The sequence below is a fragment of the Ranitomeya imitator genome, chromosome 4 (genome assembly GCF_032444005.1).
Source record: "Ranitomeya imitator isolate aRanImi1 chromosome 4, aRanImi1.pri, whole genome shotgun sequence".
In the NCBI taxonomy this organism is placed as follows: domain Eukaryota; kingdom Metazoa; phylum Chordata; class Amphibia; order Anura; family Dendrobatidae; genus Ranitomeya; species Ranitomeya imitator.
Genome location: NC_091285.1, coordinates 247,392,021 through 247,409,961, shown reverse-complemented (window position 1 = coordinate 247,409,961; position 17,941 = coordinate 247,392,021). Strand labels below are relative to the sequence as shown.

General features: G+C 43.2%; 1 protein-coding gene across 4 annotated transcripts in view; it reads right to left on the bottom strand.

Annotated features, from left to right (window-relative positions):
- The window catches only part of ARID2 (AT-rich interaction domain 2), a 163,667-nt gene that overhangs the window by 80,017 nt on the left and 65,709 nt on the right, over positions 1-17,941 (bottom strand). For all 4 annotated transcript variants that reach the window (XM_069764477.1, XM_069764479.1, XM_069764478.1 and 1 more), the window contains exons 4-5: positions 5,886-6,019; positions 1,970-2,188 (exon numbers count right to left, since the gene is read on the bottom strand). In XM_069764477.1, coding sequence (XP_069620578.1) covers positions 1,970-2,188; positions 5,886-6,019 — 353 coding nt within the window. The remainder of the gene's footprint in view (positions 1-1,969; positions 2,189-5,885; positions 6,020-17,941) is intronic.

Here is a 17,941-nt window from a genome sequence, read left to right as displayed (position 1 = left end):
GGGTACTTCCGTCTGTCTGTAACGGAAATCTCGCGTCGCTGATTGGTCTCACCAGCTGCCTGTCCTGGCTGCAGCGACCAATCAGCAACGGGCACAGTCAGGCCAACAATTAGTTCCCCCTACTTCCGTCCAGTCAGTGCCCGGCGCCCGCTCCATAATCCGCTCCGGTCACCGCTCACACAGGGTTAATGCCAGCGTTAACGGACCTCATTGTGCCGCATGTAACGCACTCCATTAACACTGCTATTAAACCTGTGTGTCCCCAAATTTTTACTATTGATGCTGCCTATGTAGCATCAATAGTAAAAAGATCTAATGTTAAAAATAATAATAAAAAAAAAAAAAACCTGCTATTCTCACCTTCCGTCGTCCGACGATGCGCTCGCGCCTGCCGCCAGCTTCCGTTCCCAGAGATGCATTGTGAAATTACCCAGAAGATTTAGCTGTCTCACGAGACCGCTAAGTCATCTGGGTAATTTCGCAATGCATCCTGGGAAGGAAAGATAGCGACAGCCGCGTGCGCATCGGCACAGCTTCGCTGGACCCTGGCGGGTGAGTATATCACTTTTTTATTTTAATTACACGGTGAGTGGCCGGGCCTGGGCGTAGTGATCTATGTGTACGGTGGACCCAGCTGTGCGGAGTAGTCGTGTATCATATGAAGCTGTGTGGGACTATTTACTTCTATGGCCAGTGTTAGATACTATGTGGGCTGTGCTATATACTGCGTGGCCTGTGTTATATACTGCGTGGCCTGTGTTATATACTGCGTGGCCTGTGTTATATACTGCGTGGCCGCTATATACTGCGTGGCCGCTATATACTGCGTGGCTGCTATATACTGCGTGGCTGCTATATACTGCGTGGCTGCTATATACTGCGTGGGCTGTGTTATATACAACATGGACTGTGTTATTTACTGCGTGGCCTGTATTAATGCATCGGGTATTCTACAATATGTATGTATGTATGTATATAGCAGCCACATAGTATATAGCACAGGCCACGTAGTACTCCTATATACTACGTGGCCTGTGCTATATATTATGTGGCTGCTATATACTTACATACATACATATTCTAGAATACCCCATGCGTTAGAATCGGGCCAACATCTAGTGTCAAATAAATGGCTTTACTGTTTAAATCTTCAAAAGGTAGTGACTGGAATACAAGCCTCCTGGAACAGGACACCAGATTTCCTAAATGCCTCAATTTCATAAAGAGATTTATCAACAGACTAAAGCCATAGTAAATAGGAGGGGGACACGTCTGCACTTCTATTAGCGACATAAAAAAGTTCCTTAGGCTTCTTTTACACTTACCGGGTTCTTTTGTGGCCCGTTATTGCGGGCCTTATCGCCGCTATTTTCACGGTCTGCCGCAATAACGGACGGCAAAAAAACTTGTGGATCGCTGTTTTACGGGTTCCCAATACTATAGCAAAAGTATTGGGGGAAAAAAAAACGACGGTCTGCAAAACCGGAAGTCACGGAGCACAGCAAAAACAACTTTCTGTTATTTTTGCGGCCCCATTGATTTTCAATGGGGCCCGTGTCTGTAAGCTGTGAAATATATAGAGCAAGCTCGGTGTTTTGTTTTTTTTTTTTCACGGCCGTAAATACGGCCCTCACGGCCTTACGGCGCTCCTATGAATTTTTGCGGCCTATTTTTGCAGCCCCATAGAAATCCATTGGGGCCGAAAAAACAAGGCAAATGTAAAACCAGCCTTACGGTTAAAAGCAATCTAACACTGGACATTTAACTATCCAACACAGTGATGAAGCACTCTTCCCACTGCACACAGCAGTGACTGACAGGTGGCTGCATATATCAGCACAAAAGCAGCTGATCTGTTATGGTCCTGAGGGTTGGTTTATGTACAAAGCAAAATCATACAGCTGTTCAGCACAAATGTATACAGATATTTGTGTGGAGTCAGATAAACAAAATTTCAACATATACTCACTATCATCAAATACACCAGCATTTGCAAGCAACAAAGTGACAATTTTGGGGTCCTTTTCAAGCTGCATAACATGCTTGCTTTCATTAGACAGTAGGGTGCAAACATTAATTGCAAAGTCCACTTCATTCGGGAGCCCGGATAATAGTGAAAGCACCAGTTTGTTGTAATCATTTGGTGTATTGAAGTCCATTGTAAGCCCATAACTTTGACGCAAATAATCTGTTGGAGAAAATAAATAAATAAATAAATAAAGCATAGCATAAAAAAAATGTACTTTATTAAATGCACAGAACTAATTGTAATGATTCACATAACATTACAAGACCACTATTATTTCTTTTATGGCACCAATGATTCCAGGGTGCTGTAGAAAGGAAGGGGTAACAAACAAAAGAATATAGATTACAATCCACAAACTAACAATGACAGACAGGTACAGAGGGGAAAGGGCCCTGCCCTTGTGGGCTTACAGTCTACAGAATAATGGGGAAGGAAACAGTAGGTTTCGGGTTGCGGCAGCGGGTCATTGCTGGTGGTAAGCTTTCTTGAAGACATGGGTTTTCAAGTTTTGTCCGAAACTTCCAAATATGGTGGAATCATACAAGATGGGGCACAGAATTTCAGAGGATGGGGGGTACTCGAGAGAAGTCCTTCAGGCAATTGGGTGAGGAGCGCACAAGTGTAGAGGAGAGAAGGAGGTCTGGGGAGGACTGGAGATTACGTGTGGGAAGATATCGGGAGGACCTAATAAGTTCCGAAAGCTTGATGTGTAACATCAGTTATTTTATTTTTTTAGCCATTAAAAGGTATCATAACGACAAGATTATCTTGTTTTTCACAGTGAGAGCATTATTCAGTCAATAAGGAGCACGGACGTCGGCGGCTCTGGCTTGCTGGACACGATTTTCTCTGGTGCCTGAGGGCCGCACTATGGAGCCTGAGGGGCTGCATGCAGCCTTGTGTGTTTTGAGGCCCCTGGCTTAGAGGAAAAAGGAAGATATGTCCGATAGACACTCTGGGATTCTGGACAGCAGAGAGGTGACGTCTGGGCAAGAAATATAGATCCGAGTGTTACCAGCAATATAGAGGAGGTGACGTCTGGGCAAGAAATATAGATCCGAGTGTTACCAGAAATATAGTGGAGGTGACGTCTGGGCAAGAAATATGGATCTGAGTGTTACCAGCAATATAGTGGAGGTGACGTCTGGGCAAGAAATATAGATCCGAGTGTTACCAGCAATATAGAGGAGGTGACGTCTGGGCAAGAAATATAGATCTGCGTGTTACCATCAATATAGTGGAGGGGACGTCTGGGCAAGAAATATAGATCTGCGTGTTACCAGCAATATAGAGGAGGTGACGTCTGGGCAAGAAATATAGATCCGAGTGTTACCAGAAATATAGTGGAGGTGACGTCTGGGCAAGAAATATAGATCTGCGTGTTACCATCAATATAGTGGAGGGGACGTCTGGGCAAGAAATATAGATCTGAGTGTTACCAGCAATATAGAGGAGGTGACGTCTGGGCAAGAAATATAGATCCGAGTGTTACCAGCAATATAGAGGAGGTGACGTCTGGGCAAGAAATATAGATCTGCGTGTTACCATCAATATAGTGGAGGGGACGTCTGGGCAAGAAATATAGATCTGCGTGTTACCAGCAATATAGAGGAGGTGACGTCTGGGCAAGAAATATAGATCCGAGTGTTACCAGAAATATAGTGGAGGTGACGTCTGGGCAAGAAATATAGATCCGAGTGTTACCATCAATATAGTGGAGGGGACGTCTGGGCAAGAAATACAGATCCAAGCGTTACCAGCAATATAGTGGAGGTGACGTCTGGGCAAGAAATATAGATCCGAGTGTTACCAGCAATATAGTGAATCTCCCTTCGAGAGTTCTGTCTGAGTTATGTACTTCAGAGACTTAGACGTTAGACGAAAACCTCGATGTAATTGTGCATTGTAGAGCCCAGGATAAATGTGAACTGAGCCTTGTTGCAATCTTTAGGAGGCAGAACGAATCACCAGCAGTTGAAGATTTTTTTTAAGACAATTATTTCTCAGGTCAGTATGAACACAGAGACTCAAATATCCAAGAGTTTAAAGAAAAAATATGTTTTTTGATGCATAACCATATTTTGCATTTTTTTTAAATCTTTTTGTCTGTCAACAGTATTGTGAGGGCTTGATTGGTACTATTTGAGGTTAATAATATTTTTCGGATTGCTTTGTATTCCAATTTGTTTAATTTTTTTTTTCTTAATTATGCCTTTCACCGTGCAGTAGAAAGGATGATATCGCTTTATACAATTATAACGATTCCACATTTAAATAGTTTTTATGTTTATAAAAATTAATAGAAAAAAAAAGTGCCACTTTTTTTTTTATAGTGGTCAGTGTAAGGGGTTAAAAAGGTGTGACATTTTCTGCATCAGGTTGTTCAGTACATGGTGATACAAAATACGTATACTTGTTCTGGTTTGTTTGTGAAATGTGCATTTATTGGCGTAATATTTTTCACTCATATTATGGGGTTCATTTTAATAGTTTCCGTTTTTTTTTTTTTTTTTTGCTTTTCTTTTTTTGAAACTTAGTTCCTCTATGGGGAATCTAACTGACTGATTGTTCTAATGCACTGCAATACACATGAATGCAATGCATTAGAGCTGTGAGTGACGCTAACAGAACGCCTTTCACACAATGCTTATGGCATGGTCTAATAGGCCACTGTAGCTGGCAGACCCGGAGGTCGTTATTTGATCTCTGGCTGCCATAATTAACCTCCCTGTGACCGTGTTGATGAGGTAAGAAAGGGAGCAACCACCCTCCCTCAACCTTCTAAATGCTGTGATCACTATTGAGAAAAAAAAAAAAAAAAACTATGCATGATTGTAATCCCCGTAAACATACTGACCTGAATTAATCATATTGACAGGTCATGTTTACTGTGTATTCAACATTATAGAAAAAAGTGCAATTCCACAGTGGATTGTCATTTTTTTACCATTTCGCCACACTTGGAATTTTTTCCTGCTTCCCAGTTTATCACTGAATAAAATGAATAGCGTAATTCAAAAGTACAACTTGCCCCACAAAAAAGTAGCAGTCATATGTCGACAAAAAAATAATAATTCATATCTCTTGGAAGAAGAGGAAAAAACGAAAACTCAAAAATGGAAAATAGCCATGTCAGGAAGGAGACAATACTCTGTGGAACATTATTATGATTTACGTATGGATTGTGCTCCGATTTTCCTGCTTTCTCCGTCCTGCAATGTCAATCCCGAGGAGGAATATTATTCTTTTTCCCAGGTCAAAACACTGGGTATGGTCATTGTGACTCACTCTCAGTGGGGCTGGCACTTAGCAGAACGTCCAACAGTGACTGAACGGAGGCGGGAGAGACAGGGTCAGTGTAAGGGTGCATACACACACCTGCGTTTCAAGGTACATGTACAAATTGCCTTTTCAGTAACAGCCAAGGGTCTCTTGACGTGAACTCTTCAGCCTCAAAAGCTGTGGAGTATGGATCAAAAGACCCACAGCCAATGCAGAAATCATAGTCCACACTCAAATGTGTGAAATCAGCAAGTAACTGCACTTTCAGAAAACGTAAGATATTTAAGATATGTCAGAAGGGTGTTAAGAAGCAAAACCGGTGAAATGAAGAGCTAGTAGGGGTCACCTCAGTGCTGCACTCTTCTTTTGAGACTTAAGATGGACTCTGTGACAGTCTTCTAAATCCGTGGAATACTGTACATTCTCAGTTTTGATAGACGATAGCAATCTCACACTGAGCGCTTCTGCCTCTTAATGTTAGCAATCAGTAAAAGTCTCATCATTCACACCCCACAGATAAAAAAACCAAAAACCCTTATGTGACTCTGCTACTCTATAGGACAACTTTGCGTACCTGGAACAACATGCTGCTGGTAGTTGTATGTGCATGGTATTGCACCAATGGGGAGCTGAGGTTTGGGATTGCCAGGCTGGACTTCCTCATCATCTTCACCAAAATGATGTACTTTTTCATATTTTTCCAAGTAGCTGAAAGCAAAATATGATATAACATGTTAATAAAAAGAAAATATGTGCACGCACTAGGATATCAGCACTTAAAATGCCCCAGCAAGTGAAGTGTGAAGTACAAATAATTATGACAGACACTGACGGAACTCCCTCTAAAGGCGTATACACAATGACAATTGGGACAAACTCGTAGAAATGTGGACCAACCACTTCCAGAAGCAAGCTCTTCAGACCATGTTACATACAGTATCCAGACAAACTAGAACATCTTACAGAACAGAGTATGCTAGAAATTGGAATATCTGCAGGTCGCCCTCAAATCTTGATTTTGTTTTACTCTACATAAGGCCACGTTCACACGTTCAGTATTTTACATCAGTATTTGTAAGCCAAAACCAGGAGTGGGTGATAAATACAGAAGTGGTAACGTGTTTTATTATAGTTTTCTTCTGACTGTTCAACTCCAGATTATGGATTACAAATATTGATGTAAAATACTGACCAAATACTGAACATGACCATCGATGTGAATACTTTTCTACCCAATGATGACAGAAGTATTCTAGGAGTGATACCTTTATTGGCTAACCAGAAAATAATATGTTTGCAAGCTTTCAGAGCACAGTGGCTCCTTCTTCAGGCTAAATTCATTTTTTTGTAATCCTGCCTGAAGAAGGAGCCACTGTGCTCTGAAAGCTTGCAAACATTTTCTGGTTAGCCAATAAAGGTATCACTCCTAGAATGGGCAGAAAAGTATTCACATCGATTTTTCTGGCTAACACGGTACCACAATACAATTTGTTATTGTACATCATGAACATGACCATAAAATTGGATTTTGTATCGTGTTATTTTATTGTAAAAGAATGTTCAAAAGCTAGTTTTCACCTTCTACATATTTGTATGGTATTTTTCACTACATACAACCTTTGGGAGGATGGTAGGTGTCTTTAACCTCATTTTACATATAGTATAAATAATGCAATTTTATTCCGGTAGCTCAGCGGTTAACACTGTTGCTTTGCAGTGCTGGGGTCCTGGGTTCAAATCCCACCAAGTACAACATCTGCAAGTAATTTGTATGTTCTCCCCGTGTTTGCGTGGGTTTCCTCTGGTTTTAGCCCACACTCCAAAGACATACTAGTAGAGAACTTAGATTGTTCGCACCAGTGGGGACAGTGATGACAATATCTGTAAAGCGCTACGGAATATGACGGCACTATATAAGTAGCCATAATAAATAACATTCCATAGGCTGTTAAAGGGGTTTTCATGATTTTACATTTCTTGACCCAAAAGACTTGCTCTAGATAAATTCAGCGTTCCTCACCTTCCTCTGGAGGAACAGCAGCGCTCTGCTGCTGCTCTCTACTGCAGTGATATCACGACTATAGCAGACGTTACCGCAGCAACCAATCATTGGGCTTAGCGGTACTGTAAATGTCTCTGCTGTAGCCTGTAAACAATCACGGGGAGCAATAGCGGAGTGCCATTGTGTAAACTTACGCTAGTTATTATTTTAGCTAGTGGAAGCTTATGTTTTTAAGAAACTTGAAAGTGGATTAAACCCTAAAGATTGTGAATAAAAAGGTAGGATATCAAAACCCCAAAGAGATGCATTTTTAAGTAAAAAATTTTTATCACCGGGGTGTGGCACGAAGATCACAGGGGGCACATAGCTGAGGGGCACAGATCACCACCAGAAAGGCACAGAGCTGTGGGCACAGAAACCACAGGCACAGAGCTCCCGGCACAGAGATCGCTCAGGACTCTCTGGGAGCAGCTACTTTTCCAGGACAGGAGGACGGGAACGCGTGCCCAGTGGCACGAGCGCTATAGGTTTGCCATCACCAGCCGAGGCCATCTTTATGTAGAGCAACAATTTTTTTTTTTTTTTTTTAAGATCCTCAGCATTCTTTGCATGATGAACTTCCAGTGACCAGTATGAGAGTGTGAGAGCAATAACACCAGGATTACCACACCTGCTCCCCATTCATACATGAGACCTTCTAACACTAATGAGTCACATGTTTTTTGCAGAGTTGAAGAGTGTGTGTGAATATATTTTGCAGAGGGTCAGTGTGTACTTGGTGGCGGGGAGAGTATTATGCAGTGAAGCAGTGTGTATGGGTATATGTATTTTGTAGAGAGGCAGTGTGTGTGCGAATGCGCAGAGGGCCTGTGTGTGTATTTGTACACTGCTCAGAAAAAAATAAAGGGAACACTTAAACAACAGAATATAACTCCAAGTAAATCAAACTTCTGTGAAATCAAACTGTCCACTTAGGAAGCAACACTGTTTGACAATTTCACATGCTGTTGGGCAAATGGAATAGAAAACAGATGGAAATTATTGGCAATTATCAAGACACACTCAATAAAGGAGTGGTTCTGCAGGTGGGGACCACAGACCACATCTCAGTACCAATGCTTTCTGGCTGATGATTTGGTCACTTTTGAAGGTTGGTTGTGCTTTCATACTCGTGGTACCATGAGACGGACTTTACAACCCACACAAAGGTCTCGGGTAGTGCAGCTCATCCAGGATGGCACATCAATGTGAGCTGTGGCAAGAAGGCTTGCTGTGCCTGTCAGCGTAGTGTCCAGAGGCTGGAGGCGCTAACAAGAGACAAGCCAGTACACAAGGAGACGTGGAGGGGGCTGTAGGAGGGCAACAACCCAGTAGCAGGACCACTACTTCAGCCTTTGTGCAAGGACAAACAGGAGAAGCACTGACAGAGCCCTGCAAAATGACCTCCAGCAGGCCACAAATGTGCATGTGTCTGCACAAACGGTTAGAAACCGACTCCACGAGGATGATCTGAGTGCCCGACGTCCACAGATGGGAGTTGTGCTCACAGCCCAACACCCTGCTGGACGATAGGCATTTGCCACAGAACACCAGGATTAGCAAATTCGCCACTGGCGCCCTGTGCTCTTCACAGATGAAAGCAGGTTCACACTGAGCACGTGACAGACGTGAGAGTCTGGAGACACCATGGAGAGCGATCTGCTGCCTGCAACATCCTTCAGCATGACCGGTTTGGCAGTGGGTCAGTAATGGTGTGGGCTGGCACTTGTTTGGAGGGCTGCACAGCCCTCCATGTGCTCGACAGAGGCAGCCTGACTGCCATTAGGTACCGAGATGAGATCCTCAGACCCCTTGTGAGACCATATGCTGGTGTGGTTAGCCCTGGGTTCCTCCTAATGCAGGACAATGCCAGACCTCATGTGGCTGGAGTGTTTCAGCAGTTGTTGACTGAACATCATTTACTTGTCTTGAGTCATTTCCATTGAAGTTGGATCAGCCTGTAATTTGATTTTCCACTTTTATTTTGAATATCATTCCAAATCCAGACTTCCATGGGATATTAATTTTGATTTACATTGACCATTTTTATGTTTTATTGTTCTCAACACATTCCACTGTGTAATGAATAAAGATTTGCAACTGAAATATTTCATTCAGTGATATCTAGGATGTGGTATTTTAGTGTTCCCTTTATTTTTTGAGCACTGTGTATTTTGCCGAGAGGTAGTGTGTGTGTGTGTGTGTATTTTGCCGAGAGGTAGTGTGTGTGTGTGTGTATTTTGCCGAGAGGTAGTGTGTGTGTATGTGTGTGTATTTTGCCGAGAGGTAGTGTGTGTGTGTGTGTGTATTTTGCCGAGAGGTAGTGTGTGTGTGTGTGTGTATTTTGCCGAGAGGTAGTGTGTGTGTGTGTGTGTGTGTGTGTGTATTTTGCCGAGAGGTAGTGTGTGTGTGTGTGTGTATTTTGCCGAGAGGTAGTGTGTGTGTGTGTGTATTTTGCCGAGAGGTAGTGTGTGTGTGTGTGTGTGTGTGTGTATTTTGCCGAGAGGTAGTGTGTGTGTGTGTGTGTGTGTGTGTGTGTGTGTGTATTTTGCCGAGAGGTAGTGTGTGTGTGTGTGTGTGTATTTTGCCGAGAGGTAGTGTGTGTGTGTGTGTGTGTGTGTGTGTATTTTGCCGAGAGGTAGTGTGTGTGTGTGTGTGTGTGTGTGTGTGTGTGTGTATTTTGCCGAGAGGTAGTGTGTGTGTGTGTGTGTGTATTTTGCCGAGAGGTAGTGTGTGTGTGTGTGTGTGTGTGTGTGTGTGTGTATTTTGCCGAGAGGTAGTGTGTGTGTGTGTGTGTGTGTGTGTGTGTGTGTGTGTGTGTGTGTGTATTTTGCCGAGAGGTAGTGTGTGTGTGTGTATTTTGCCGAGAGGTAGTGTGTGTGTGTGTGTGTGTGTATTTTTTGCCGAGAGGTAGTGTGTGTGTGTGTGTATTTTGCCGAGAGGTAGTGTGTGTGTGTATTTTGCCGAGAGGTAGTGTGTGTGTGTGTATTTTGCCGAGAGGTAGTGTAGGTGTGTATTTTGCCGAGAGGTAGTGTAGGTGTGTATTTTGCCGAGAGGTAGTGTAGGTGTGTATTTTGCAGAGGGGCTGTAGGTGTGTATTTTGCAGAGGGGCTGTAGGTGTGCATATTTTGCAGAGGGGCTGTAGGTGTGCATATTTTGCAGAAGGGCTGTGTGTGCATATTTTGCAGGGGGGCTGAGCGTGTGCATATATTTGTCAGAAGGGCTGTGTATTTATTTTGCAAAGGGGTAGTATGGGTGTGTAAATTTTGAAGAGGGTGTGTATATATTTTGAAGAGAGTGTATATTTTGAAGAGAGTGTGTATATTTTGAAGAGGGTGTGTGTGTGTGTGTGTGTGTGTGTGTGTATTTTGAAGAGGGTGTGTGTGTGTGTGTATTTTGAAGAGGGTGTGTGTGTGTGTGTATTTTGAAGAGGGTGTGTGTGTGTGTGTGTATTTTGAAGAGGGTGTGTGTGTGTATTTTGAAGAGGGTGTGTGTGTATTTTGAAGAGGGTGTGTGTGTATTTTGAAGAGGGTGTGTGTGTGTGTATTTTGAAGAGGGTGTGTGTGTGTGTATTTTGAAGAGGGTTGTGTGTGTATTTTGAAGAGGGTGTGTGTGTGTGTGTGTGTGTGTGTGTGTGTGTGTGTGTATTTTGAACAGGGTGTGTGTGTGTGTATTTTGAACAGGGTGTGTGTGTGTGTATTTTGAAGAGGGTGTGTGTGTGTGTGTTTTGAAGAGGGTGTGTGTGTATATTTTGAAGACGGTGTGTGTGTATTTTGAAGACGGTGTGTGTGTATTTTGAAGGGTGTGTGTGTATATTTTGAAGACGGTGTGTGTGTATTTTGAAGACTGTGTGTGTGTATTTTGAAGAGGGTGTGTGTGTGTATTTTGAAGAGGGTGTGTGTGTATTTTGAAGAGGGTGTGTGTGTGTGTATTTTGAAGAGGGTGTGTGTGTGTGTGTGTTTTGAAGAGGGTGTGTGTGTATATTTTGAAGACGGTGTGTGTGTATTTTAAAGACGGTGTGTGTGTATTTTGAAGACGGTGTGTGTGTATTTTGAAGAGGGTGTGTGTGTGTGTGTGTGTATATATATTTTGAAGAGGGTGTGTGTTTGTATATTTTGAAGAGGGTGTGTGCGTGTGTGTGTGTGTATTTTGAAGACGGTGTGTGTGTATTTTGAAGAGGGTGTGTGTTTGTATATTTTGAAGAGGGTGTGTGCGTGTGTGTGTGTGTGTATTTTGAAGAGGGTGTGTGTGTATTTTGAAGAGGGTGTGTGTGTGTATTTTGAAGAGGGTGTGTGTGTGTGTGTATTTTGAAGAGGGGATGTGTGTGTGTGTATTTTGAAGAGGGTGTGTGTGTGTATTTTGAAGAGGGTGTGTGTGTGTATTTTGAAGAGGGGATGTGTGTGTATTTTGAAGAGGGTGTGTGTGTATATATTTTGAAGAGGGTGTGTGTGTATATATTTTGAAGAGGGTGTGTGTGTGTATATTTTGAAGAGGGTGTGTGTGTATATTTTGAAGAGGGTGTGTGTGTATATTTTGAAGAGGGTGTGTGTGTATATTTTGAAGAGGGTGTGTGTATATTTTGAAGAGGGTGTGTGTATATTTTGAAGAGGGTGTCTGTATATTTTGAAGAGGGTGTGTGTATATTTTGAAGAGGGTGTGTGTATATTTTGAAGAGGGTGTGTGTGTATATTTTGAAGAGGCTGTGTGTATATTTTGAAGAGGCTGTGTGTGTATATTTTGAAGAGGGTGTGTGTGTATATTTTGAAGAGGCTGTGTGTGTATTTTGAAGAGGCTGTGTGTGTATATTTTGAAGAGGGTGTGTGTATATATTCTGAAGAGGGTGTGTGTGTGTGTGTGTACATATATTTTGAAGAGGGTGTGTGTATATATTTTAAAGAGGGTGTGTGTGTGTGTATATATATATATATATATATATATATATATATATATATATATATATATATATATATATATTTTAAAGAGGGTGTGTGTGTATATATATATATATATATATATATATATATATATATATTTTTTTTTTTTTTTTTTTGAAGAGGGTGTGTGTTTATATATTTTGTGTGTGTGTTGCATGCCTCCTGTAATGTTCGCACCAGCCCCAGGTTAAATTGCTGTGTGGGCACTAAGATAAATAAGTGGGTTTTGGGTTGCTGTTTGGGCACTCTTTCTCTAAAAGGTTCACCATCATTGCCCTATGATATCACAACTGCAACAAGTATGTAGATTGAATTATGATGCATTTGTTAGGTCAAGCTCAACTATGCCGTTTCCTGCGAAGTACCACCTACTTTTCAGAAATATGCCAGTTAAAGGGAACCTGTCACCCCCAAAATGGAAGTTGAGCTAAGCCCACCGGCATCAGGGGCTTATCTACAGCATTCTGTAATGCTCTAGATAAGCCCCCGATGTAACCTGAAAGATGAGATAAATAAAGAGGTTATATTATACTCACCCATGGGCGGTCCCCGCTGCGGTGGGGGTCGCGGTCCGATCCGTGGCCTCCCACTTTCTTACGATCACGTCCTCTTGTCTTCACGCCGCTGCTCCGGCGCAGGCGTACTTTGTCTGCCCTGTTGAAGGCAGAGCAAAGTACTGCAATGTGCAGGTGCCGGGAAAGGTCAGAGAGGCCCAGCGCCTGCGCACTGCAGTACTCTGCTCTGCCCTCAACAGAGCAAAGTACGCCTGCGACGGAGCCGTAGTGTGAAGACAAGAAGAGGATGCCATCCTATGAAGATGGGAGGTACCGGACCGGACCGCAAAGCCCATCGGACTGGACCGCAGCGGGAACGCCCCTGGGTGAGTATAATATAACCTCTTTTTCTCATCTTTCAGGATACATCGGGGGCTTATCTACAGCATTACAGAATGCTGTAGATAAGCCCCTGATGCCGGTGGGCTTACCTCAACTTCCATTTTGGGGGTGACAGGTTCCATTTAAGTAAAAACGACAAAAGATTAAAGCTGCAGTTACACTGCAATGTTAAACAACCGTTGATAGTCAATGGTGTGTGGTGGTTCATTGGACTGTTTAGATACACCAATTCGGTTTCAGATACGCACAGCTCGATCTATAATAGATGGTTCAGTGTTCATAGGCTGCCATTGTTCTCTGCAGCATATGTACTGTTTGCACAGGACTATGCACTCATGAAATGATGATCTTTTGTGCAGTCCAAAAGATAATTTCACCGCTCCTTAACAGGAAAGGAGTGCTCGTATTAATACCCATAAGGTTCTTTTACCCTGCACCTTTAAGGGGCCAATTCATCAAATAGTTTGCAACAGAATTCTGTCCTAAAACTGAAAGGTAGTACAATTTTTGCAGAACTTGTAATTGCACAGACATTTTGCAACATCAAGTGTACACCTGATAAAAGCTTTCTATGCACTCAGTATATGCCAAATAGTGTTCTCTTTGCACACTGTGTTCCAATGTTTATTTGCATAATTGTTATTCATTTTTAAATAAATAATCTTTATTTTTATATAGCGCTAACATATTCCGCAGCACTTTACAGTTTGCAGACATTATCATCGCTGTCCCCAATGGGGCTCACAATCTAAAGTCCATATCACTGTCTTTGGACATGCATACATATTTTTTCATATTAAAGAGGCTAATGTCTTAGGGTACCGTTACACTATACGATTTACCTACGATCACGACCAGCGATATGACCTGGCCGTGATCGTAGGTAAATCGTAGTGTGGTCGCTGGGGAGCTGTCACACAGACAGCTCTCCAGCGACCAACGATGCCGAGGTCCCTGGTTAACCAGGGTAAACATCGGGTAACTAAGCACAGGACCGCGCTTAGTTACCCGATGTTTACCCTGGTTACAAGCGTTAAACTAAAAAAAAAAAAAACAGCACATACTTACATCTGGTGTCCGTCAGGTCCCTTGCAGTCTGCTTCCCGCACTCAGTGACTGCCGGCCGTAAAGTGAAAGTGAAAGCACAGCCGCTGTGCTCTGCTTTCACTTTACGGCCGGCAGTCACTGAGTGCGGGAAGCAGACGGCAAGGGACCTGACGGACACTAGATGTAAGTATGTGCTGTTTGGTTTTTTTTAGTTTAACGCTTGTAACCAGGGTAAACATCGGGTAACTAAGCGCGGTCCTGCGCTTAGTTACCCGATGTTTACCCTGGTTACAAGCGAACGCATCGCTGGATCGCATCGCTAGATCGCTAGATCGGTGTCACACACACCGATCTAGCGATGACAGCGGGAGATCCAGCGATGAAAGAAAGTTCTAAACGATCTGCTACGACGTACGATTCTCAGCAGGATCCCTGATCGCTGCTGCGTGTCAGACACAGCGATATCGTAACGATATCGCTGGAACGTCACGAATCGTACCGTCGTAGCGATCGAAATGTTATAGTGTGACGGTACCCTTAAGTGTCGAGCTCCCGCCGCTGCACAGGGGGAATCTCGAACCACCTGCGGTCTCCCATTCTTCTCCAGCCGCAGTGGAGTCTGCTCAGCGGAGACGTCAGTCCCAGCGTCTGGCTCAGGCAGATACTCTGCGCTTGGTTGCTGCTGCTCTTCCAGGTTCAGCTATTGTAGCCAGTACTGGTCAGCAGCGAGCAGACGCCTCTGGGACTAAGTCCTGCTTTTCCCCTTCTGAGCATGCCCAAAGGAAGACTTCTCATTGGAGGTCGGGGGTCACACACTCAGGTCCTGTAGCAACTCCCACTGGTCCTCTAGGAAGGTCCTTGTCTGCTGCAGCTATAAAAGGGTGCGGCCATGCGCTAGTATCAACTTATGTTATGAGCTTTGCTATCTTGTGGTCATCTCTGCATGTGGTCAGGGTTGGCTGAAATAAGCCCCTAGAATTCCGGCTCCACCGGAGAGGAGGTGTTTGTGTGCTATGCTGACTGCATGACCACTCTTTGCTTTTGCTCTGTTAGGTAGCTGTGTTCCTCTGTGAGGTTAACAAGGCACAGCGTTTTCATATATTTGCGATTCTGTGAAGTAACAGAGTTCGCTTATACCACCATATAGCGCCGCCATTTGCTAGCAGCAAGTTCTCTCCTGCACGGTGGACCCCAGGTTGCGAACGCACCTATTTAACATATATCCGCCACTTATTTCCTTTTTACATGTCTTCATACACACTATAACAGTTATTTTCACAACATGCTAATTATAGTTGACATGATCAGCAAGCAGCTTGGATGGTAAACATATCATTCATTCTCTGAGCTGAAATATCCTGCATGTCTATTGCTCCAGTCCCTGACAGCAAGCAGCTTGGATGGTAAACATATCATTCATTCTCTGAGCTGAAATATCCTGCATGTCTATTGCTCCAGTCCCTGACAGCAAGCAGCTTGGATGGTATCTGAGTCATTCTATCTTCGGCATTGAATCCTGCATGTATCTATATATGTAAACATATCATTCATTCTCTGAGCTGAAATATCCTGCATGTCTATTGCTCCAGTCCCTGACAGCAAGCAGCTTGGATGGTAAACATATCATTCATTCTCTGAGCTGAAATATCCTGCATGTCTATTGCTCCAGTCCCTGACAGCAAGCAGCTTGGATGGTAAACATATCATTCATTCTCTGAGCTGAAATATCCTGCATGTCTATTGCTCCAGTCCCTGACAGCAAGCAGCTTGGATGGTAAACATATCATTCATTCTCTGAGCTGAAATATCCTGCATGTCTATTGCTCCAATCCCTGACAGCAAGCAGCTTGGATGGTAAACATATCATTCATTCTCTGAGCTGAAATACCCTGCATGTCTATTGCTCCAGTCCCTGACAGCAAGCAGCTTGGATGGTAAACATATCATTCATTCTCTGAGCTGAAATATCCTGCATGTCTATTGCTCCAGTCCCTGACAGCAAGCAGCTTGGATGGTAAACATATCATTCATTCTCTGAGCTGAAATATCCTGCATGTCTATTGCTCCAGTCCCTGACAGCAAGCAGCTTGGATGGTAAACATATCATTCATTCTCTGAGCTGAAATATCCTGCATGTCTATTGCTCCAGTCCCTGACAGCAAGCAGCTTGGATGGTAAACATATCATTCATTCTCTGAGCTGAAATATCCTGCATGTCTATTGCTCCAGTCCCTGACAGCAAGCAGCTTGGATGGTATCTGAGTCATTCTATTTTCGGCATTGAATCCTGCATGTATCTATATATGTTAGTCATACTATTATGCCTTTGTGTTTATAGATATTTAACTCACTTTTGCATGTCCTTACTCAGAGAGATCACATAACTGTTTCAAAGTGCTTTATGATCCATGTAGACCTGGACATTTGTTTATCTGATCACTACATTTATTGTGTCCTGTTGTCTCAACTGAGTTAGATTGATTGCTAACGAGCTTTAACACAAAAAAAAAAAAAAAAAAAAAAAAAAAAAGATCTAAGGGCTAGCCTTCTATAAATGTAGATGTAGCTTGGGGATGCATTCGTGCAGGGGTGCATTCGTGTATTTTTTATTCAAAGTACTTTTTTTTCTAAGTACTCGGCAGTTATAACATGGCAGTTTTTTTCTAAGTACTCGGCAGTTATAACATGGCAGTTTTTTTTCTAAGTACTCGGCAGTTATAACATGGCAGTTTTTTTTCTAAGTACTCGGCAGTTATAACATGGCAGTTTTTTTTCTAAGTACTCGGCAGTTATAACATGGCAGTTTTTTTTCTAAGTACTCGGCGGTTATAACATGGCAGTTAGACAGGGCAGGAGACAGGTAAGAAAAACTAAATCTAATCCATATTCACTTGAAACAGCACAAATACTCACCATATTTATTTGTATAATCTATATTCTGGCTGCTGCATTCACTCACATTCACCGCCCTTGCATTAACTCTCTACACTCCATCCATATCGGCCCCTCTGTCCTTGCCTCTCCTATGTATAGCACTCATGCTCTATTCACATTGCTTAACAGCACAGATCCATTCAGTCCCAACATCCAACACAAGAGACGCTCTCACAAATCACTTAACCATCTGCTCACTCTTTCGATCCTCCTTCTCCTAGTCGCTGGAGACATATCTCCAAACCCCGGCCCCCCATGTTATAGCCAGTCAAACCTCCCAATTGCTACACCCAGAAACCCCTCTAACCTTATTAATATTCCCTGCATGCCTGCTGTCTCTTTCAATTGTGCCCTTTGGAATTCTCGCTCTGTGTGTAATAAACTCTCCTTCATTCATGACTTCTTCCTTTCTAATTCTCTTAATCTCCTGGCTCTTACTGAAACCTGGATCCAGCAGTCAGACACCACCGCTGCTGCTGCTCTTTCATATGGTGGACTGCACTTTTCTCATACCCCAAGATCAGACAACAGAGCAGGTGGAGGCGTTGGTCTGCTCCTTTCACCCAAATGTACTTTCCAAGTTATCCCCCAAGTACCCTCACTTGTCTTCCCTTCCTTTGAGGTCCATGTGGTCAGACTCTACGTCCCCTTCTCCATGCGAGTGGCGGTGGTGTATCGTCCTCCCGGCCCCTCTCATCAGTTCCTGGATCACTTTGCCACCTGGCTTCCACACTTTCTCTCCTGTGACACCCCTACCCTTATCATGGGTGATTTCAAC